At 55.3% G+C, this 21,854-nt stretch overlaps 1 protein-coding gene across 5 annotated transcripts in view; it reads left to right on the top strand.

Moving 5' to 3' along the window:
• Rai1 (retinoic acid induced 1) overlaps positions 1–21,721 on the top strand; it is a 98,619-nt gene extending 76,898 nt beyond the window's left edge. For all 5 annotated transcript variants that reach the window (XM_041664836.1, XM_041664833.1, XM_041664834.1 and 2 more), the window contains 4 exons: positions 6,796–12,337; positions 15,532–15,625; positions 20,319–20,368; positions 20,560–21,721. In XM_041664836.1, coding sequence (XP_041520770.1) covers positions 6,812–12,337; positions 15,532–15,625; positions 20,319–20,368; positions 20,560–20,574 — 5,685 coding nt within the window. In that variant the 5' untranslated portion in view covers positions 6,796–6,811 and the 3' untranslated portion in view covers positions 20,575–21,721. The remainder of the gene's footprint in view (positions 1–6,795; positions 12,338–15,531; positions 15,626–20,318; positions 20,369–20,559) is intronic.
• The last annotated feature ends 133 nt before the right edge of the window (positions 21,722–21,854 follow it).

Genomic DNA, 21,854 nt, shown 5'->3' with positions numbered 1-21,854 from the left:
CTCCTGAAACTGCTCTCTGGACCTCATCCCCTGAGGCTGAAGGCTAAATAATATGATAAACACAAAGCCAGGAGTGTCCCTCTATTCCACTTAGTCACAGTATTTATAGGGGCAACTCTGGGGCCAGAGTAGGGCTTTGGAACTTAATAGCAAAATGCAGAAAGCACCTACCTTCAGGCTCTTACCCTTAGGAGGCAGCTCATTGTACCATTAATTATGTAATTACTGCTGTCATGAGCCCCACCTGGGAGCCTGGCAGGGGTCCCAGGAGGGGGAAGGGGCAGGGCCTCACCTGTCTCCTGTGGAATGTTACCGTGGCCACTCCCTCTACCACCTCTACAAGCTGTGGCTGACCTCTGTAGGTTTTCGGTCCTTGCTGTACCCCCTTCACTCACCTTTGTTTGCCTGGGCCATGCGGCTCCCAAGGCCTGTTCTGGATCCAGAAAACATTATGGGGTGCTCCTTGTTGCATTGAATACCCAAGTCCTCAGCCCAGCAAAGCCAGAGCTAAACTGCACGGGTGTCAGCTTCATCAGTGTTTGACACTTGGGGCTGATGGTCGAGAGAGCCCACAGAGTCTTCTTGAACTTTGCACTGTTTAAATAACAACAATAAAAACCCTTGAGACTTGGTTGATAGCTTTTTTTTTTAATGACTGTGTGTGTGTGTGTGTGTGTGTGTGTGTGTGTGTGTAAAAGAACAACTTTCTGGAGCTGGTTCTATTGTGGGTTCCATGGATTGAACTTGGTCACTAGGCCATTTTATCTAGCTTCCCTGGTAACATTTTTGAAAATGAAAGCCATCCCATACTGTACACTCCTGACTTGTGACCTGTTACAAAAAGAAAAGACTGCTCTTTCCTGTCCCCCACACCCCTCCACTCCTGTACTTGATACTGAGATGTACAGCCCGTCTCCAACCCCCTACCTAATTCTTTGCTCCAAAGTGGATTCTGTCCATCCTTGAGAAAGGGTCTGAGGCCCTAGCCCATGCCCTCCAGTCCCCATCCAAATATACCATGTCTCGTAACCTGACCACTTACTCTGGATTGGTTTCCCAGGGTTCATGTGACATTTAAAGCATGATTCATTTAATGCATATTTATTATTCTGGGCAATGGAGACATGGTTATGAATAAAATAGGCAAAAATCCCTGTTCCTATGGAACTTTTCACTCGAGAGGAGATTAGTAATAAGTTAAGGCAAAAAGGTAAGTGCAGAAGGAGGCACATGGGTCTCATGTAAAATAAAGTGATCACGCTGAAGCCAAGGTGTGGAGCTGGGCAAAGAGGTGTGTAGATGTCAGGGAATGGTTTTCTTAGCAAAAGCCTTGAGGACCACGGAGGTGAAAGGCTTGCCCAAGATCAGCACCCTGCTGGCATTTAGACAGCCTGCTACTGGCTTGGCACTTCTTTGCTGCTGCTTCCACTAGTAAGTTAAGTCCTGGTCCTTCTGGGAAGGGGAGGGGACAAGGCTGTACTGATCAGTTTCAGTCTTCTGTAAGGATGGTACAGTACTGCTGGGGCTCGGAATGTGGACCAACCCAAGCAGCCTGGGAACTCGCTGGCTACTCAGGGTGCTGGATGGAAAAGCTCTAAATGTCTGGTCTTTGTACCCTGACTGTGGGTGGTATCAGGGAGGTCTGGCTAGCCTGAACTGAACCTGATAGGAAAGGCCGCCAGGCCTATTCTTTGTCTCCTTGTTTAGATGGGTGGTGGTGGATAAAGTGACCCAAAACAACGTATCCGCAGGAGACTGCTGAAGAAGCAGTGGCAGCTAACGTGCCCAGAGACAGGACAGCCCTGATGGTGGGCACAGGGCCGGCTGGACTATGGGCCCCGGCTGCTGAGGGCATCCACCCTGTGACCCATTGCATCCTAGTAACTCTGTAGGGTCGTATTGGTACAGGGCCTGTGGGCATGGTGTTAAGAGGCCACTCCAGTGCCTTGGCATAGCAGGGAAGATGAGTTGGAAGGAGTCTTCTCAAACATCCTCCCGAGAATTCAGATTCAGCTTCTCATGAGGTCCCCAGCATCTTTTGGGACTTTTTTTTTTTTCAGTTAGATTTGCTGTGCCGTCCAGACTGGCTTGTTTCTGTGCTGGTGACTGTACTGAAGGCCTCCTGCATGCTGTGCCGTCCAGACTGGCTTGTCTCTGTGCTGGTGACTGTACTGAAGGCCTCCTGCATGCTAGGCAAATACTTGACCACTGAGCTCTCCACCTAACCTGCCTACTGGTCCTGAACTCCAGATCTGATCCTCTTGCTTCAGGTTCCAGATACTGGGACCACGGGTTTATACCACTTCAACCTGCTGATTTTCTGTTTCAGTGATGGGGCAGCTGACTGCATGCTAGGCAAGCATTGTAAAAACCGTGAACTACACCCCGGTCTCTGTCTTCCTTCTCTGCCTGCCTTTGGCTACTCAGGGCCTCAGACCCTTTCTGGGGGACCTGTAAAGAAAGTGTTGTCAGCATGGGGTGGTCTTGAGAGGCTGTGCTTTGGGGTGGAGCTGCCTTGCCATCACTAGCATCCCTGCCTGCCCTAAGTAGGTCCACCAGTCCCCTCCTCATGCTAGACCTCAGTCCAAGGAGTCTAGCCTAGTCTCAAGGCCTGTGGCTGCTCTTGTGGCTTCCATGGAGATTCATCCCTGCCTCCCCGGCAAGCCCAGCCATAAAGACCTCCAAGACAGCTGGCTATGGCTGATGATTTGGGCTCAGCCAGGCCGCATATTTCCTATTATTTTATGTGTGCATGGTGACGGCACCCTTATGGAAGCACATGGAAGAGGACCTCCAGTTTTTCCTTCTGCCACTTCTCACGTTGTTTCCTGTCTCGCTGTCTTACTAGCTAGCCAGCAAGAACAGACTATACCTATTTCTCCTCTCTTCCTCCCCCCACCCCTTACTACTGGGATTACATGTTCACGCAGCTGTGCCCAGCTTTTTGCATGGGGGCTGGGGTTTTAAGCTCAGGCCCCCATGTTTGTACAGCAAGTTCTCCAACCTTAACCATCTCCCAACCACCAAGTCTAATATTTATTATTCATCTGTAACAGAGAGGGAGGCCCTAAGGGTCCCACCCTAGCCATTGCTCCCTGAACATCTTCTGTGCCTTCCCTGCCCCCTCCTTGGGTTCTCAGGCCTTGAGTAGGTAAGGCTCCCCCCCCCCCTTTTCCCTCTATCTACCAACCAGGTCATAAAACAACTCTAGGTGGGTGGGAGGGCCAGTGACTGGGGGCTGCCGGTGAAGCAGGGACGTGTCTCTTCCCACCCCTCCCCCACCTTTCCTCAAGATAACATTTTCCAGGGCCAACTGGGAGCAGCTCTGGCCCACAGCATATCCATCTCACTGGTGGGGCCAACCCTCAGGCCTGAAGAGGCGCTGTACTAATGACTAGTCCCTGGAAGCTGGCCAGATTCTATAGGTAGGTTTGCCTGCTGGGAGTTGGGGTATAACGGCTCCATGGTAGATCTTACTTACCAGCACGGTCCTGGGTTTATCCCTAGTACCATGAAAATAGTCAGGCTTGCAGGCAGGGTCTGACCTGCTGTAGAGGGGTGTGCGGGCAGGTAGGCAGGCACCTATGCCTATATTCACCTGGCCTGAACTCAGCTCCCCTTTCTTGCTGTAATCTACTAAGACACTCTTCAGGGTGGGGATTTCTGGGATGGCATCCAAGAGAGGGGTTTGATCTCCCACTCAGCTAGGGTCACCAGCAAGTCCTTAGCCCCTCTGAATGTCACCTTTGGTTATAAAGGGACAAGATAAAGCACCTAGGTGCTTACTGGCCAGCTTCCCCTCTTAGAGTCTTTGGGAGAAGGGCAATGCCCAAGGCTCAATCTTGCCATGCTTTCATGACTGTGTTGATGGCTTGTGTCTGTGGTTGTTCTGTCAAAGGAAGTTATGCAGACTGCAAGCACTATCCAGTAGCACAAAGGTCTTGAGATTTAGCCTTGTTGGGCTCTTCCATCCAGTGTCTGGGAGTATCCAGTGGTTACAAGGTTGGAGTATTCTTGCTGCTAGGGCCGAAAAGAGTTGCTCTGGATTCCCATCAGCTGCCTGCCAGATTCTGCCAGGGTGGCTGAGGGGAAGTCTTGGCAAGTTCCCAAGAGAAGGGGGAGGGGAAGAAGCTGGGGCAAGATTCCCTTTCCCAACCTTTACCGCTAACTAGTCCAGCCACCTCAGCTGCTTCTCTCCTCCGTGTTGAAAGGTCACCGTTACCTGTGGGGGAACTCATTCTTCAGTCTGCTCCCTGAGTCTGCCTCCCTAGTCCTTCGCTATCCCCATCTTGTCTCTTCCATGTCCTTTCCTGGTGCTCTTGAAAAATAATCATAATCACAATAATTAATAACAACAGAGCCCACAGCAAGCCTGAGGTGGCTCTTAAAGAGGCAGCACCCTGTTTCTCCTGGCAGAGCCAGCAAGACCTCTGCAGCTCCAAGCTGGCAGCTAGGATGCCACCATGCCTGAGCCTTTGTTTCTGTCCCTCCCTCTGCCAGGGTTGGAGGGTGGTGCTGGGGCACATGTTTCTGCCTGTGTCCTCCAACAAGCGCTGGGCCTCTGGGATTTTAATTGAACTGTCTTTTCTTAGAGATAGATGCCTTCCACATCCAGCTGCCTGTGTGCATGAGGAAGCCAGCCTGTAATCCTGTGTGGGGAAATTAAAAGGCGCAGCAGCTGGACTGATTAGATGGGGCAGGGACACTGTTCATGACTCCCCCTCTTTTTAGATAATGTCTCTGGTAACGCAGTTTGGGAATGTGGCTATGGGGGTAGGGGGAGAAGTGTGTGTGTGCGCGCGCACACACACACACACACACACACACACACACACACACACACAAAACTCCAGCCATAGAAATGTTAATGATATCTACAGGACACTCAGCAGGAAATGAGAGTGATCTGGGACTAATAAAAGCCGAAATGTAATTTGTGCAGATATATGAGGGAGGCAGATGTAGCCTTCGGAGCAGTCCGGGTTTGTACGTATAAACACACACCCAGGGAGGACAGGAAACTGTCATTTCGTGTACTGATCTTGGAAGTGGCCCACCAGCAGTCCTGAGCAGGGGTGACATCCACCTACATCCTGAGTGTGCTCTGCTCTTGGAAGGTGGGGGCAGGAGGCACCAGGCCACCCACCTGGAGAGATGCTGCCTCCAGCCCCTCTGGATTAGCACAGCCTGGGGTGTTTCATCTAAACCACAAGGACTGGAGTGAAGTAGATCCAAAGGGTAGGTGGGCACTCTCTTAGTGAGGGGTTAGAGAGGGGTGTAATGAGCTGGGGGTGGTGCAAGCAGGAGCCTTTAACAGTCTGGGGAGGAAGAAAGTTGCTTAGGGACAGCTGGGTCTGGCCTGCTGCTGTGAGCTTTGGGGTTATCTGGATGCCTGGGCATGCCCTGTTCTCCTGGATAGAGCTCCTCTTTTGCTCCCTTCCCTGGGTCAATTCTAAGACAAAGAAAGGAAGGCACCTTTGTGGGATGGAGACTAAGGGAGGCTGAACCTCCCTGCCAGTGCAAGCTCTCCATACCCACCTCTCACACCTTTGTCTTTGCTGTGAGGCACCTTCCTCTCCACCCCCACGTTTACTTCTCAACAAACAAACAAACAAAACCCCATGAAACCTTTGTGGTCTAAGGCAGGCCACACCTCCCTCTTAGTATTTTTTTGGAACAAGAGCTGGAAAGTCCCAGTTCCCTCCTGGGGGCTTGAGCCGCTTAGTCCCAGAGAACGTGTACCTCTTGCCTTCAGCCTGGAAACCTTGACATGTGGGGCACAGGCCAAAACTTGGGGATATTCCCCCTCTTCCACCATTGAAGATTTTCTGGGGTAACCAGTCAGTTGAAGGAAACTAAAATACACAAACTTATGCTGTGACTCTATCCACAAAAGCCCCTGCCCTCATGGTAGATCAGACACTGCCTGCCCCTGTCCCCAAGATCGTGGCTGCCTCCATCAGCCCTGGCCTGTGAAAGTTAGTAGCTCAGCAGGAGGGGACAGAGGAGAGGCAGGGTAGTATGCTCTCCAGTGGCCAGGGCACTGCGTCTTTGTCCCCTCTTAGTATGCATCCCCACACTCTGGACCACATAATCTGTTTATGCACCTATGATACCGAGAACAGGAGGCAGGTGCTGCCATCCTTCACTCCCAGGAGTCAGAGGAGGGGGGCTTTGTGTGGACAGTTGGCTTAACAGCCCCCAGTCAACATCTGCCAGAAGGGACGGAGTCCAGATGGCACTGCAGGGGAGGTGTGTGTGAGCGTGCATGTACATGTGCCTGATAGGTCCTTTGTACATGTGTGGATTCCTGTATTGCCGGCACAGCAGCCTGCAAGCGGCCTCTCCCCGAATGGGGAGGGGTCCTCATGGGTACCTGGTATGGTTGGGTCATGCTTAAGTAAGACTACACAAAGACGGAGATTATGGGATCCAGTAGGGCCCCAGGGAGCAGTGGAATCGCTCTGCTAATTTGAACTGTCTATGAGGGCTGGGCGTGGTAGTACAGACAAGCGGGCAGAGGGAGGAGCTGGCAAGAGTAGCCTGGAGTAGCCATTCCTGTGACTTGCTGCGTGCAGCCTGTTTTGGACTGTGCATGTCAGTGGCAGTTCTCCTTAGCCTGGCTCAGCTGCGGGCACTGTGGGAGCAGGATTTCAGAGCACATCTCCCAGACCCAGAGGTTGTCAATGTGTGCACAGCTGGTGGGAAGGTGGCCAGGAGGGGTGCTGAGGCAGAGAGAGTGGAAGATGGCCCATCTGAATTGTTTTCCCTCTGCACCATCCCTTCTCTTCACAGATAACCGGCCCGAGTCATGCAGTCTTTTCGAGAAAGGTGTGGTTTCCATGGCAAACAGCAAAACTATCCACAAACCTCACAGGAGACATCGCGCCTGGAGAACTACAGGCAGCCAGGTCAGGCTGGGCTCAGCTGTGATCGTCAGCGGCTGCTGGCCAAGGACTATTACAGCCCACAGCCCTATACAGGCTATGAGGGTGGCGCTGGCACACCTTCTGGTACTGTGGCCACGGCAGCTGCAGACAAGTACCACCGAGGCAGCAAGTCCCTGCAGGGGAGGCCGGCTTTCCCCAGCTATGTTCAAGACAGCAGCCCCTACCCAGGGCGTTACTCTGGCGAGGAGGGTCTTCAGACCTGGGGGGGCCCACAGCCACCACCTCCCCAGCCTCAGCCCCTGCCAGGGGCAGTGAGCAAATATGAGGAGAACTTGATGAAGAAGACAGTGGTGCCCCCAAACAGGCAGTACCCTGAGCAGGGCCCCCAACTTCCCTTCCGGACTCACAGCCTGCATGCCCCCCCACCACAGCCTCAGCAGCCCCTGGCTTACCCCAAACTCCAAAGGCAGAAACCACAGAATGACCTTGCTTCCGCTCTGCCTTTCCCCCAGAGCAGCCACTTTCCCCAGCATTCTCAGTCCTTCCCCACTTCCTCCAGCTACGCCCCGGCAGTGCAGGGTGGCGGCCAGGGGGCCCACTCCTACAAAAGTTGCACAGCACCATCTGCCCAGCCTCATGACAGGCCGATGAGTGCCAATGCAAGCCTGGCCCCAGGGCAACGGGTCCAGAATCTTCACGCTTACCAATCGGGCCGCCTTGGCTATGAGCAGCAGCAGCAAGCACTCCAAGGCCGGCACCACACCCAGGAAACTCTGCACTACCAGAACCTCACCAAATACCAACACTATGGTCAGCAAGGCCAGGGCTACTGTCCGCCGGACACAGCTGTCAGGACTCCCGAACAGTATTACCAGACCTTCAGCCCCAGCTCCAGCCACTCCCCTGCACGGTCTGTGGGTCGCTCTCCTTCCTATAGCTCCACCCCCTCACCACTGATGCCCAACCTGGAGAACTTCCCCTACAGCCAGCAGCCACTTAGTACTGGGGCCTTCCCCACAGGCATCACAGACCACAGCCACTTTATGCCCCTGCTCAACCCATCCCCCACAGATGCTGCCAGTTCTGTGGACCCCCAGGTCAGCAACTGCAAGCCCCTGCAAAAGGAGAAGCTCCCTGACAACTTGTTGTCGGACCTCAGCCTGCAGAGCCTCACGGCACTCACCTCGCAGGTGGAGAACATCTCCAATACCGTGCAACAGCTCCTGCTGTCCAAAGCGGCCATGCCACAGAAGAAAGGGCTCAAGAGCCTCGTGGCCAGGACTCCAGAGCAGCACAAGAGCCAGCACTGTAGCCCTGAGGGCAGTGGCTACTCAGCTGAACCAGCAGGCACACCACTGTCTGAACCACCAAGCAGCACACCACAGTCCACGCATGCTGAGCCACAGGACGCTGACTACCTGAGTGGCTCCGAGGACCCTCTGGAGCGCAGCTTCCTCTATTGCAGCCAGGCCCGTGGCAGTCCTGCCAGGGTCAACAACAACTCCAAGGCCAAGCCTGAGTCCGTGTCTACCTGTTCTGTGACCTCACCTGACGACATGTCCACCAAGTCAGATGACTCTTTCCAGAGCCTGCATAGCACTCTACCACTGGACAGCTTCTCCAAATTCGTGGCAGGTGAGCGGGACTGCCCACGGCTGCTGCTCAGTGCCCTGGCCCAGGAAGATCTGGCCTCTGAGATCCTGGGGCTTCAGGAAGCCATCGTTGAGAAGGCTGACAAGGCCTGGGCTGAGGCTTCCAGCCTGCCCAAGGACAATGGCAAGCCACCCTTCCCACTGGAGAACCACAGCACCTGCCTGGACGCTGTGGCCAAGACGCCATGGTCACAGCCCGGGGAACCAGAAGCCTTGCCTGAACCCTTGCAGCTGGACAAGGGTGGTAGCACCAAGGACTTCAGCCCAGGGCTCTTTGAAGACCCTTCTGTGGCCTTTGCCACCACTGACCCGAAGAAGACAACCAGTCCCCTGTCCTTTGGCACCAAGCCTTTGCTCGGAGCTGCCACTCCAGACCCCACCGCGGCAGCCTTCGACTGCTTTCCAGACACAACCGCTGCCAGTTCGGTGGACAGTGCCAACCCTTTCGCCTGGCCAGAGGAGAACTTGGGTGATGCTTGTCCTCGTTGGGGCCTCCACCCTGGTGAGCTCACCAAGGGCTTGGAGCAGGGTACAAAAGGCTCAGACAATGTGGGCAAAGCAGATACACACGAGACCTCTGCCTGCTTGGGCTTCCAGGAAGAGCATGCCATTGGGAAGCCAGCAGCTTCACTGGCTGGGGACTTCAAGCAGCAGGAGGCAGACGGGGTGAAGGAGGAAGTGGGTGGGTTGCTGCAGTGCCCTGAGGTGGGCAAAGCTGACCAGTGGCTGGAGGACAGCCGGCATTGCTGTTCCTCCACTGACTTCGGGGACCTGCCATTGTTGCCACCCCCTGGCAGGAAGGAAGACCTGGAGGCTGAAGAGGAGTATTCCTCCTTGTGTGAACTGTTGGGTAGCCCTGAGCAGAGGCCCAGCCTTCAGGACCCATTGTCCCCCAAGGCCCCACTGATTTGCACCAAGGAGGAAGCAGAGGAAGTGCTGGACCCCAAGGCTGGCTGGGCCTCCCCATGTCACCTCTCTGGTGAGCCTGCTGTCCTCCTGGGCCCCTCTGTGGGTGCTGAATCAAAGGTCCAGAGCTGGTTTGAGTCTTCACTGTCACATATGAAGCCGGGAGAAGATGGGCCAGAGATGGAGAGAGCCCCAGGTAGTTCTGCCACTTCAGAAGGCTCCCTGGCCCCAAAGCCTAACAAGCCTGCTGTGCCTGAGGTGCCCATTGCTAAGAAAGAGCCTGTGCCGCGGGGTAAAAGTTTACGGAGCCGCCGGGTGCACCGGGGGCTACCTGAGGCTGAAGACTCTCCGTGCAGGGTACCAGCACTTCCCAAAGACCTCTTGCTCCCAGAGTCCTGCACAGGACCCCCCCAGGGACAGGCAGAAGGGGCTGGAGCCCCAGGCCGGGGGCTCTCAGAAGGGCTTCCCAGAATGTGTACTCGCTCTCTTACAGCTCTGAGTGAGCCCCAAACTCCTGGACCTCCAGGCCTGACCACTACCCCCACGCCTCCTGACAAACTGGGAGGCAAACAGCGAGCAGCCTTCAAGTCTGGCAAGCGGGTAGGAAAACCATCACCCAAGGCTGCATCCAGCCCCAGCAATCCTGCTGCCCTGCCTGTTGCCTCGGACAGTAGCCCCATGGGCTCCAAGACCAAGGAGCCAGACTCTCCCAGCATCCCTGGCAAGGACCAGCGCTCCATGGTCCTCCGGTCTCGCACCAAACCCCAACAGGTCTTCCATGCCAAACGGCGGCGGCCCTCAGAGAGCCGGATCCCAGACTGTCGTGCCACCAAGAAGCTCCCTGCCAACAACCACTTACCCACTGCATTCAAGGTCTCCAGTGGGCCCCAGAAGGAAGGCCGGGTGAGCCAGCGGGTCAAAGTCCCCAAGCCTGGTGGACCAGGGAGCAAGCTTTCAGATCGGCCTCTCCACACGCTCAAAAGGAAGTCAGCCTTCATGGCTCCTGTCCCCACCAAAAAACGAAGCCTCATCCTTCGAAGCAGCAATGGAGGTGGGGTAGATGGGCGGGAGGAGAGGGCCGAGGGCTCTCCTGGCCTCTTGAGGAGGATGGCCTCACCCCAGAGAGCCAGGCCCAGAGGCAGTGGTGAGCCACCCCCGCCCCCACCACTGGAGCCACCTGCTGCATGCATGGAGCTGGCTACACCATCATCCCTGCCCAGTGCCGTGAGGACCAAGGTGCTGCCACCCCGAAAGGGCCGTGGCCTCAAGCTGGAGGCCATAGTACAGAAGATCACCTCACCTGGTCTCAAGAAACTTGCATGCAGAGTGGCAGGGGCTCCTCCTGGGACTCCCCGGAGCCCGGCCTTACCTGAGAAACGTTCAGGGGGCAGTCCAGCTGGGGCAGAAGAGGGTCTAGGAGGGATGGGCCCTGGACAGATGCTGCCAGCAGCTTCAGGGGCCGAGCCATCGTGTAGAAATCCAGCCAGCAGGTCCCTAAAAGGCAAACTCCTGAGTAGTAAGAAACTGTCCGTTGCTGCTGACTGTCCCAAAGCTGAGGCCTTCATGTCCCCAGAGACCTTGCCGTCCCTAGGCACTGCCCGGGCACCGAAGAAAAGGAGCCGGAAAGGCAGGACCGGGGCCTTGGGACCCTCTAAAGGGCCGTTGGAGAAGCGGCCCTGTCCTGGCCAAACTCTGACCCTTGCTACCCATGACAAGGCCAGCAGCACTCAGGGTGGAGGTGAGGACAGCTCCAGTGGAGGAGGCAAGAAGCCAAAGACAGAGGAGCTGGGACCGACCTCCCAGCCCCCTGAAGGCCGGCTCTGCCAGACCCAGACAAGGGCACAGAAGCAGCCAGGCCAAACCAGCTATAGCAGCTACTCAAAGCGGAAGCGCCTCAGTCGTGGCCGGGCTAAGACCACCCATGCTTCACCCTGTAAGGGGCGTGCCACTCGGAGACGGCAGCAACAGGTACTGCCTCTGGATCCTGCGGAGCCTGAAATCCGACTCAAATACATTTCTTCTTGCAAGCGGCTGAGGGCAGACAGCCGCACCCCAGCCTTCTCACCCTTTGTGCGGGTGGAGAAGCGAGATGCTTACACCACCATATGCACTGTGGTCAACTCCCCGGGGGATGAGCCCAAGCCTCACTGGAAGCCCTCCTCCTCTGCTGCCTCCTCCTCCTCCGCCTCTTCCTCCTCCTCCTCAGAAACAGCTGGGGCCTCTCTGACCACATTCCCCGGAGGATCTGTGCTGCAGCCGAGGCCCTCCCTGCCCCTCTCCTCCACCATGCATCTGGGGCCTGTCGTGTCCAAGGCCCTAAGTACCTCTTGCCTTGTCTGCTGCCTCTGCCAAAACCCGGCCAACTTCAAGGACCTTGGGGACCTCTGTGGCCCTTACTACCCTGAACACTGCCTCCCAAAAAAGAAACCAAAACTCAAGGAGAAGGTGCGGCTGGAGGGCACCGTTGAGGAGGCCTCTCTGCCTCCCGAGAGAACAGTCAAAGGCCTGGACTGTGCAGCCGGCACTGCTGCCACAGCTACCGCTCCCACCACCACCGCCACCACCACCACAACCCTGGGGAGGCTGCCCAGGCCTGATGGCCCCCCTGACCCTGCCAAGCAGGGCTCCCTGCGCACCAGTACCCGGGGCCTGTCGCGGCGGCTGCAGAGTTGCTATTGCTGTGACGGTCAGGGGGACGGGGGTGAGGAGGTGGCCCCAGCTGACAAGAGCCGCAAACATGAATGCAGCAAAGAGGCCCCCGCAGAACTCGGTGGGGACACCCAGGAACACTGGGTGCATGAGGCCTGTGCTGTGTGGACCGGCGGGGTGTACCTGGTGGCCGGGAAGCTCTTTGGGCTACAGGAGGCCATGAAGGTAGCTGTGGACATGGTAAGAAGCTGGAGAGCTGGGTAGGGGCTGGGATCTTGAAGTACTGATAGGGTGACAGAGGTGTCTTCGGAGCTTTACTTTGGGTGACTTGTGCCCGTAGCCAGCGAGTAGCCAGAGTACAGGCCCCAGGCCCTGGAGGCCCTAGGGAGTGTGGAGGCAAGTTGGAATATTCCTGGGGCTACAGCAGGACCTGTTTATCTGCCTTTGCCCAGAGTATGTGTCTCAGTTCTAGGTTCCACTGGCCAGTCTTACACACACACTACAAAAACCGGAGCTGCTGGGCCTGGCAAGACAAAACCCTTCCTGAGTTAAATGCCAAGATGGCCTGGTCTCCCCTGAACTGGGACATTGGGGATAGCTCCTAAACAACATGCGGCTAAAGCCTGGGACGCTGGCCCTGGGCAGCCCTGGGTTACCTGGCCACAGAAGCCCCGAAGCTCACACTTCCATTCAGAGAACGCTGGACCGCCACAGGCCCTGGGGGGCAAGGTCACAGGACCTAGCTCATTAACACATTGATCTTAAGGGCTCTATTTGGGATCACAGGTCTGGGATGGAGAGAACATTCTGAGCTGTGACTGAAGCTAAGTTTCCCCAGACCAAGGGGACTGGCAGAGCTACTTCCTGTCTCTGCAGACTATGCCTTGGGCAGCAAGGCTCCCAAGCGCACTCATCCATACTGACCTTACTGGGTGTCCATACCAGCTCTGGTGATTTCCTCCTCCGCCCACTGTGGGCAGGTGAGCTCAGAGGACCCTGACTGTCCAGTGGCCTCCCTCCTTCCCACACTTTACCGTCCCAGCTCCTCAGAAGCACTCTATCCAGGCTCTATCCTTGACCTTGGGGACCACTGGAGATGCCTCCTTTGGCTCCAGGCTCCAGGCGTCTCCTGCTCATGGTGATGGCTAATACACTCTCTGGGTCCTGTTGTCTGCCCACCTTGCTGCGAACGGCCTGAGCCACAGCTTTCAGCACTCAGCCAGTTCATGGAGCATGCAGGCACCAAAGCCCCGTCTGCCCTGGCTCCAAGGAGACTTCACCTTCATCGCTACCTTGACATAGTCTTGTCTCTCCCTTCATCAGAAAATAACAAGACTGGAGCCCTGTCCCGTGGGATACCTGATACCCTGCACTATACAGGTCTCTTTTGAGGGTCGGGGCTAGGACCCAGTCATCTCATGTCCCCAACCCCCAGCACTGGGCTCATAACCAAGGAGAAACATTGGTGAGTGCAGGGAAAGGCCCTGCTCCCCGACCTGGCCTGCTCCTGCTGGCCTCTTGTTGGGGACACACACACACACAGCATCATGTCGAGCTGAGGAGGGTGTATGAGTCACAGTGGAGCTGGAGCCACTCACTGCTGAGCCCTGTCGACGCTACCACACCCTGGCGTGACAAGGAAGGCCAGGAGAGGCCCTCATTGGACAAGGTTGGCTGTATATTGAAGGCTTGTCCCTGCCAGAGGTGGGCCTGGCTGGCTCATGACTGGCAGCTGGGACCTGCTGCCAGGCCGTACCCCACAGCCACAGGCTCACATGGCATGGCCTCGCAGAATACACTGAGGGTTTCTGAGAGTGACCTGCGGGGTCATAGCTCAGCTCATTTTTTCTGCCCAGGGCCTTGTTGGCACTGCTCTCTCCAGGAACCGGGCAGACCCTGGTTCCGACCTCACTTCAGGAGGCCTCATGTCCTCTGCAAACCCCACCCAGGACACTGGCCTTTCCCACTATCTGTCAGCCACCATACTCACCTTCCAGGTCTCACGCCACCCACACAGTCATCGTACACTTCATTTCCTGGCAAGAGGAGGTATTGCAATTCTGGGACCTGGAGCTGATTCACATCCTCAGGAGACTGGTGGCCTCTGGGTGTGGGTGCCTGGGCCAAGGAATGGGGCACAGTTGATCAGCTGTGCCCCTTGGAATGGGGCACAGTTGATCAGCTGTGCCCCTTCTAAGGGACCTGGGCCAAGAACAAGGTCATCACCCCAGAGGGTCTCAGTCTCTTCTTAGCTGCAAGGAGCAGTTCTGCCGTGGAGCTGCTTGGGACTGTCTGCCACAAGGGGGCCATGGTTACCCTCAAACCTTGCAGCACTCCGGAGGGCCACTGTGAGATTTGGGACTATCTGCCACAGGGAGGAGGGCATAGTTACCCTCAAATTGCTCAGTGCTCCCAAGGGCCAGAGTGAGAGAGATTTGGTCTACTTTGCGGTTCCCACTGTCTTTCATCTTCCTTCAGTGGCTTAAGAGTTGGACCTAGGGCTCTGGGTCCTTGGGAGCCCCATCCGGAAGCCCTGCATGGATGTCTTCCTCTCTTGCTGACCCATCCCCAGTGGCGACTCCACCTGCAGAGTGTTTGAACAGTACACACCCTGCCGGGGAAGCATCGATCTTCTGGGCTGTGGTTCTGGGTCCCCCTGGCCCTCTGGAGCGTGCGGTTTGTTCCCAGCTCTGTTGTCTGGCCTAGAAAAGACAGTGCTGCGCTGGGACTCCAGCCATGCCTGGCGCCCGGTGCACTGTCCCTTAGCCTCTGAGCCTTCTCTGTCCTCTGCTCTGCTCCTACCTCACTGCCCACCGTGATCACAGGCTTGGGAGCAGTGGTGGCCTGGCCCAGGACCCATCTGGATCCCTCCCTATGCCCAGTTTTGGTGTCCTCCCGTTAGCCGTCTCATCATTGTCCTATTCTAGCCCTGTCATAGCCTTCAAGCCCAACAGAAATCATGGAGACCAGCGAGGGGTTGGTGGACAGGGTCTGGGGGCATCAGATTCACATAAGATCAGCCTCTTGGGGGTCATATGTCAGCTCTTCCCCTCAGCTCATTTTTGTGCATCTGCTTTGATTGGCTAGAAAGAACGCCCCTCTCTCAGATGGAGGGGGCCTGTCTCACCATCTGGAAAGTGGGGGTCAGTGAAAGCCATTCCCCTTGCCGCAACTAGCAGGAGCCAGTGAATGAAGACACCCCAGAGGCAACATGGAGCAGCACCTGACAGATGGCGACTGCCAGCCATGGCCACTGTGGTGACTAGCACCACTAGCCCAGGAGGGTCCCCCACCCAGTGTGCGAGCCCATGAGGTGGCAGAGGGCCAGCCCTCGAGGGCATTTCCTCCCCACAGCATCTCAGTGCCGCTGTGGCAGAAGTGCCGTGGGGTGTGTCTGGAACACACAAGACTCACTTGCCTTCCTTTCTCTTCAGCCATGTTCCAGCTGCCATGAAGCCGGAGCGACCATCTCGTGCTCCTATAAAGGATGTAGTCACACCTACCACTACCCTTGTGCCAATGACACAGGTAAGAGCTGGCCTGGGTACAGCTATTCCAACTCAGACCCCATGTGACTCCCAGGGCCCTCATCATGTGACTCCCAGGGCCCTCATCTGCCCCAGCAACTCTTTATCATTGTTTCCTTGGCCTCTGCCTGCACTTGGCAGTTCCAGACATGTGGAGATGGGTCGGTCCCTACCTGCCTGAGTGAGGGTTTCCCGGAGCTCTGTGGGGTAGGCAGAGACATATATGATAAAACAGAGATCTAAGCTAAGAGCTCAGGAAGGAAAGTGTGTGGGCATGGGCTTTTAAGGAGGAATAGGAGAACACTCAGCAGAGAAAAAGAGGATGGTTCTAGAACAGCTAAAACCAAATGAGCTGAGCGAGAGTCTCAGTGACAGGTGTTAGTTGTGACTGCCTTGTGCTCTTACACAGAACGTGCCCATACCTGAGTGCCAGAGACACTAGCCCCAGCAATTAATACAGAAAAATAAATAAAACTAGGGGCATTTAGGTCAAGGTGGAGACAGACCAGCTGGCGTATTGGCTGTTAGGACTCGCCGTGCAGGTCTGTGGGGATGTGACAGGCCCCTGTGACCTGCCCTCATTCCCACTCCTTCCTTGTTTGTGGGCCATAGGACCTTGAAGCCCAGCCCTAACCCATCAGCTGGGGACCTTGAAGCCCTCATCCATAAAGAAAACATCCAGGCCCTGGCAGTGGTGGCACTTCTTCCTGTGTGCGTCACAGTGTTTGTACGTAGGCCCATCTGCAGTGAGGACTGTAAGCAGCTCCTCACTGCAGCAGCAGGGCTGTCCAGAAAGCAGTCTCCTGGGTCAGAGGCTGTCACGCCCTCCATCCCTCTCAGCCCTGACCTGGTCATTTGTCCTTGTCTGAGCAGTGGAACGCCATCAGTGCTATTGCCCACTGGATCCTGGGCCAACATCAGCCCCAGCCAAGCTACCCTGGTAGCCACACAGGGTCTCAGATGCCAGCAGTCCTGGCGGTGCAGAGCTGCTAACATTCAACAGAAAAAGGATGTTGGTGGGCACAGGAGTGGCTCCTCATTGACTCTGTCTCCATCACAAGGGGACCTGTATTGGAACGTGGACCCAATCTAAGAGCAAGGCCTCACTCCCTCTGCCACCTGTCTGAACCAAGGTCATCATGTGGCAATCCGCCCAGTCCTAGCTCCAAGCTTATCATGTGCTGTCTCACCCACAGCCACACAGAGGCTGGGGCTTTCTGGCCTTCTCTGCTCTCTCCTATTCCAGGCTTGCCCAGCCTCCCCAGGGGCTCAGCCGTGTTTCTGCCACAGTAATAGATAGGTGTCCCGGTCACTGTTGTGTCGCTGTGATAAAATGCCCTGACCTAAGCAGCTTCGGGAAGGAAGGATTTGCTTTGGCTCAGTGGCAGGTCACAAGCCAGCACAGCAGGGAAGTCAGAGCATCAGGCTCTTGAGCTGGTCCCACTGCGTAGGTCAAGGAGCAGAGCTGGGTGTGGTGGCGCACACCTTTAATCCCACCTTGGGGAGACCGAGGCCTGTGGCTCTCTTGTGAGAAAAAGGCCAGTAGACCTACTTAGTTCAGGACAGCCGGGGCTGCAAATAAAGACCCTGTCCCAAAAAGAAGCAGGAAGGAACTAGACATGGTAGCAAACTCCTTCAGTCCTATCCTTGGGAGACAGTTTGAAGCCAGCCTGCGTTCCATAGCAAGTTCCAGGTCAGTCAGGGCTATATGGTGAGATTCTTTCTCAGATAGCTGAGAAGTTAAGAGTTCTCCTGTAGAGGTGCCCATTTCCATTCCCAGCACCCACATACTGGCAGCCTACAACTACCTCTAATTTCGGCTCCCGTGGATCTGATGCCCTCTTCTGGCTTCTTGCCTTACTGCAGTGCCACAGATACCCACTCAGACATACATATACACACTTTTGAAGAAATAAAACTTAAGGCAGGCATGGTGGCACACGGCTTTCATCCTGGCAGCTGGAAGGTAAAGGCAAACGTATCTCATGTTCAAGGCCAGCCAAGGCTACATAGTGAGACACACTCTCCCAAAATAATAAAGTCTTGTTAAAACACACAGTAACCAATGCTCCTTGACTACCACACTCTAAAGGCAGTTTCCTTGGACTCCACAGCAGGCCTGGCTCACATTGAACTTCATTTCTGTCTCGTGTTCTGCAGTTTTAGCCCCCTTTAAAGAAGGACCTCTGTTTCCCAAGGAGGCTATCGCCTGCCTTCCTCCAGGGTCCCCACAACAACAGCAGGCATGGTAGGGGTGGGAACTGGGTTCCCGACACTGACAGGCCGCTCAGGAAGGTCCCAGTAAAGCTCTTGAAGCTTAAAAACAAAAAAACAAAAAAACAAAAAAAAAAAAAACACAGTAGTAACAGAACAGCCGGTTTATGTTTTCGTTGCGATTGATGTGATCAGGACAGCTCCCTCGTGCCAGTGGAGAGACAGCGCTGCTGCTCTTCCTGAGCGCCTGGGTTGACTTCACTGCTCACGTGGTGTCTCGATAGACATTTGAAACTCCAGTTCCGGGGCGTTTAATGTCCCTTTTTGGCCTCCACTGGCACCAGGCACACATGTGGTTCATAGGGTACTTTGCAGTCAAAGGACCAGAAATGTAATTATTTATTTTTCAAAAAAAGAAATCCCTGACAGGCATACCCAGAGGCCCATCTTCCAGATTATTCTAAATTCTGTCTGGTTGACCATGACATCTGTCCTATCAGATAAGGAAAAAATGTGCTTATAAGAGAGGCCCATTTTGTCTAAGCTGGGAAGATTCCAGACAGGTCCCACAGTGTCAGATGAGTTGAGCCATGGCTTGTTAGTGGTAGGATTGCAGACCCGGCTTTGTGCACCTAACAGGAACTAAGACATTGACATGATCAAGACTGATGAACTCCCACAGTGGCCCAAGTAGAAGAGAATGATTGCTGGTCCAGGTAACTATGCATCCTAGGGACTGTTGGCACAGAATTCACAGGACTTGACAAAATGAGAACGTGGCCATGTCAAATCTGGTGTCCTCACTTTAACAAATTGGTTTGGGCGGGAGGTTGTAGAGCACACCTTTAATCCCAGCACTCAGGAGGCAGAGGCAGATGGATTTCTGTGAGTTGGAGGCCAGCCTGGTCTACAATGAGTTCCAGGACAGCCAGGGCTACACAGGGAAACCCTGTCTTGAAAAACAAAAAGATTCTGATTTGGACAGGGTGGGTGTGAGAAAATAGGGCATCAGTAGCAGGGGTCAAGCTTCTTGCCCTTCCCACACCCAGCTCAGTGGCTTACATAGCACCATAAACACTTTCCTCAGGCTCTGCAAGGGGTGGACCAGTGCTCGCTGCTTCAGGTGACTGGCCCAGCACATCGGGGCAGCAGCGGGGCCCTGCAAGAACTGGTAGCAAGGCTTTTGGAACCTGTGTTCTGTTGGCCAAAGGCAGAGCCATGTAGCTAAAAGTGGGGGTCAATAGGAGGGAGAGGGTGAACCACCAGCAGCTGCCCTGCAGCCAGGCGGCTCTGGAGCTGTCCCCATTGGACTCATGTTCTCAGCACTGGGGGTGAGGGCACCTCTGAACAGCTGTCAGGGAGGTGGAGCCCTGGGAAACAGCAGCAGCAGCCAGGCAAGTGAAGAGGCCAGAGTAGCTAGCCACGTGGCTAGTACAGGAATAGCTCACCACATGGGGTCAGCTGCTCCTAGGCGTCAGGCTCCTGGGTTGCTAGAAGCAAGGTGGCCACTGGCTATCCATCCCTTCCCTTTCTGCCCCTCACTTCTGAGAGTACATTGGCCACAGCATATGGTCCAATCTGAACATCTCTATTCAGTCCCAGAGCTGCCTGCCCTCACCTCGTCTCCAGTCCCTGCTCTTATGTTGGGTGATTTTGGCTTAACTGACTGGGTTAGGTTGTATTGAAACCTAGGTCCAGCCCAGCCCCAGAGCCAAGTGTATGAGCCTAAGTGCACCTACCATCCACTAACACCAGAAGCCAACCTCTCCTGCAGCTTCCTCTGCTGGTGTCCCTCGTCTTTGGGCCGGAAAAGGGAAGGGATATAGGCAGGTCGGCACCATCCTAAGTATGAGATGGGAGAATTTGTCTGGGAAGGTGAACTCCAGTCAGCGCAGAGAAGGGAGAAAAGGTGGGCCTTTGTGTGGATGGCGGCTGGCAAAGTCTCAGCCACACACTGCCCAGGAAGGCATGAAGACCTGTGAGCTTGTCACTGCTGGCTCGTAAGAATAAGCCCTTCCGCCCATCACAGCACCCAGTAAGCAGCAGACAGTGACTCTTCTACAAACCAGAGGCTGAGGCTCGCTCAGGAGCTGACGTTCCAGTCAGAACCTGAGACTCCAAGGTGCTTTCTGAGCAAGGGCCTCTCCCGACAGTTGAGTGTGAAGGAGGTTGGGACAGAAGTGGCCTTGCACAGTAAGGCACGGGATGTGTGTGTGTGTGGGGGGGGGGGTATTGGGGTGTTAGGGAATGAGAGTTCCTTTTGCTCTAGGGAGAGGAGCTGTGACAAGACCTGGAGATGGCCACATAGCAGTGGAAGTCTCTGAGTATAGAGAGGGAGGGGATATCAGGGTAGAGGCAGAGGGGCTGCACCCCTGGGTGGTTTGGATTAATGAGGGTTCTAAGCAGGACCTGGGTGTTCAGAATCAGCACTGGCAGCCGGCCTACCCTGCATTGCCACAGAAACTTCTCTTTGCTCACAGGTTGCACATTCATTGAGGAGAATTTTACTTTGAAGTGCCCCAAACATAAGGTAGGTGAACAGGCTCCCCAGGGAAACGCACTCTCTCCCCAACCCATTTTCTCTCTGCCTCACCAGAGGGTTCAAAGGGGGCACTAGGGCCCTAAGGAACTTCCCCACAGCCCACTGCTGGGCCTCGCTTGGAAGGGCTGGGGTGGGCTGCAGCGGTTGGCCCTGGCCATAATATGCTGTCCCTCCCACAGAGGCTGCCGTTGTAATCCCCACGTGGCCGAGCCTCCGAGGAAGAGGAGCTGCGCCCACAGCCGGTCCTTGATCCCACCCCGGGTCTTGGTTCCGGCTGCTTCGGGCGCTGGCGTGAGGCCCGGGTTGCGAAGAAATCCTGTTCCAGGCCAGATTTGGCGAGGGCAGGCCACCGGGCAGCCAGACCCGGGGCACGCGGCTTCGGGCAGGGTGCAAGTCCCCTGCAAGTTCTGAAACGGCGTGGCATGCAAGCTGTGCCCCTGGGAAGAGGCCTAGGGTGCTGCTGGCTCGGTGGACGACCCGTGGGGCAGGACCCAAGGCTTTCTGTAGAGGTCCAGCCAATGGGGGAATGCGACCCTGGCACCCAAGGCTTTGCCCAGAGTCGTGACAGACCTGGGCTCAGGCCATGCGGTCCCTGATATGAGCTGGCCTGGGGCGGTGCCCTATGGCTTCTGTTTGTCCCCTTTCCAGTCTTCCACCCCACTGCTGGAGCCCGGTCTGGAAGCTTGAGGAACTGGGCCTGGTTACCCTCTAGGCAGATGTGCAGCCGTCCCTAAGCACCGCCTTGGGTTCCAGGAACTGCAGCTCGCTCGGCTCGTGGGCAGGGACAGTGCTAGACTTCATGTACAAACCTGTGTACCCCTCTATATATATGTTATATAGAATGTATATATGTTGGGAACATGCTCGCTTCTGTGTGTCGCTGCTGTGCGTCGTGTGCTCCACAGCACAGAGCCCTAACCTGGCCTTGGCCGGAGTAGGGGCTACAGTGATGCCCCTTCCTTGTGCAACCACCATCACCGCCGCCACCACCACGGCCAGTCCCCACCTGTCCGTTTGTGTTCTCAGCTCTGTCCACGCTTCAATAGGCCTGATGCAGCCCCCCCTTCCCTGCAACTTCCTGTACATATGACTGTAAAATGGTAAACGTGTGTATTATATCTGGCCTCGTTATATAGTGTATATATATGTATACATATACATATATATAATATATATGAAGACTGTAAATGTTAAGACAACTAGTGTTCTTATTAGTATATTGCTTCACACTGAAGATTGTGTGTATCGAGCTGTTTCTAAAAGATGTTTATTTTCCTTAAGAGTAAAAAAAAAAAAACAGTCATTGCATTCAGAAAAAAAAAGTCAATAAAGATACCACGATTGTTTTGGACGTTTGAGGCCTGTGGATGCCGACCAGATTCCCTAGGGTTGGGAGTGGAGGGAAAGGGCCGGGGGACACAAACAGGGATCCCAGATTGTGCTTGTTGGTAGACCTGTGTGGTCTCAGACTTTG

The sequence above is a fragment of the Microtus oregoni genome, unplaced genomic scaffold, assembly GCF_018167655.1.
Source record: "Microtus oregoni isolate MIOR12 unplaced genomic scaffold, Mior012 000015F_ref0000493, whole genome shotgun sequence".
Taxonomy (NCBI): Eukaryota; Metazoa; Chordata; class Mammalia; order Rodentia; family Cricetidae; genus Microtus; species Microtus oregoni.
The sequence above is the reverse complement of the archived record's forward strand: the minus strand, read 5'-3'. Positions and strand labels throughout refer to the sequence as shown.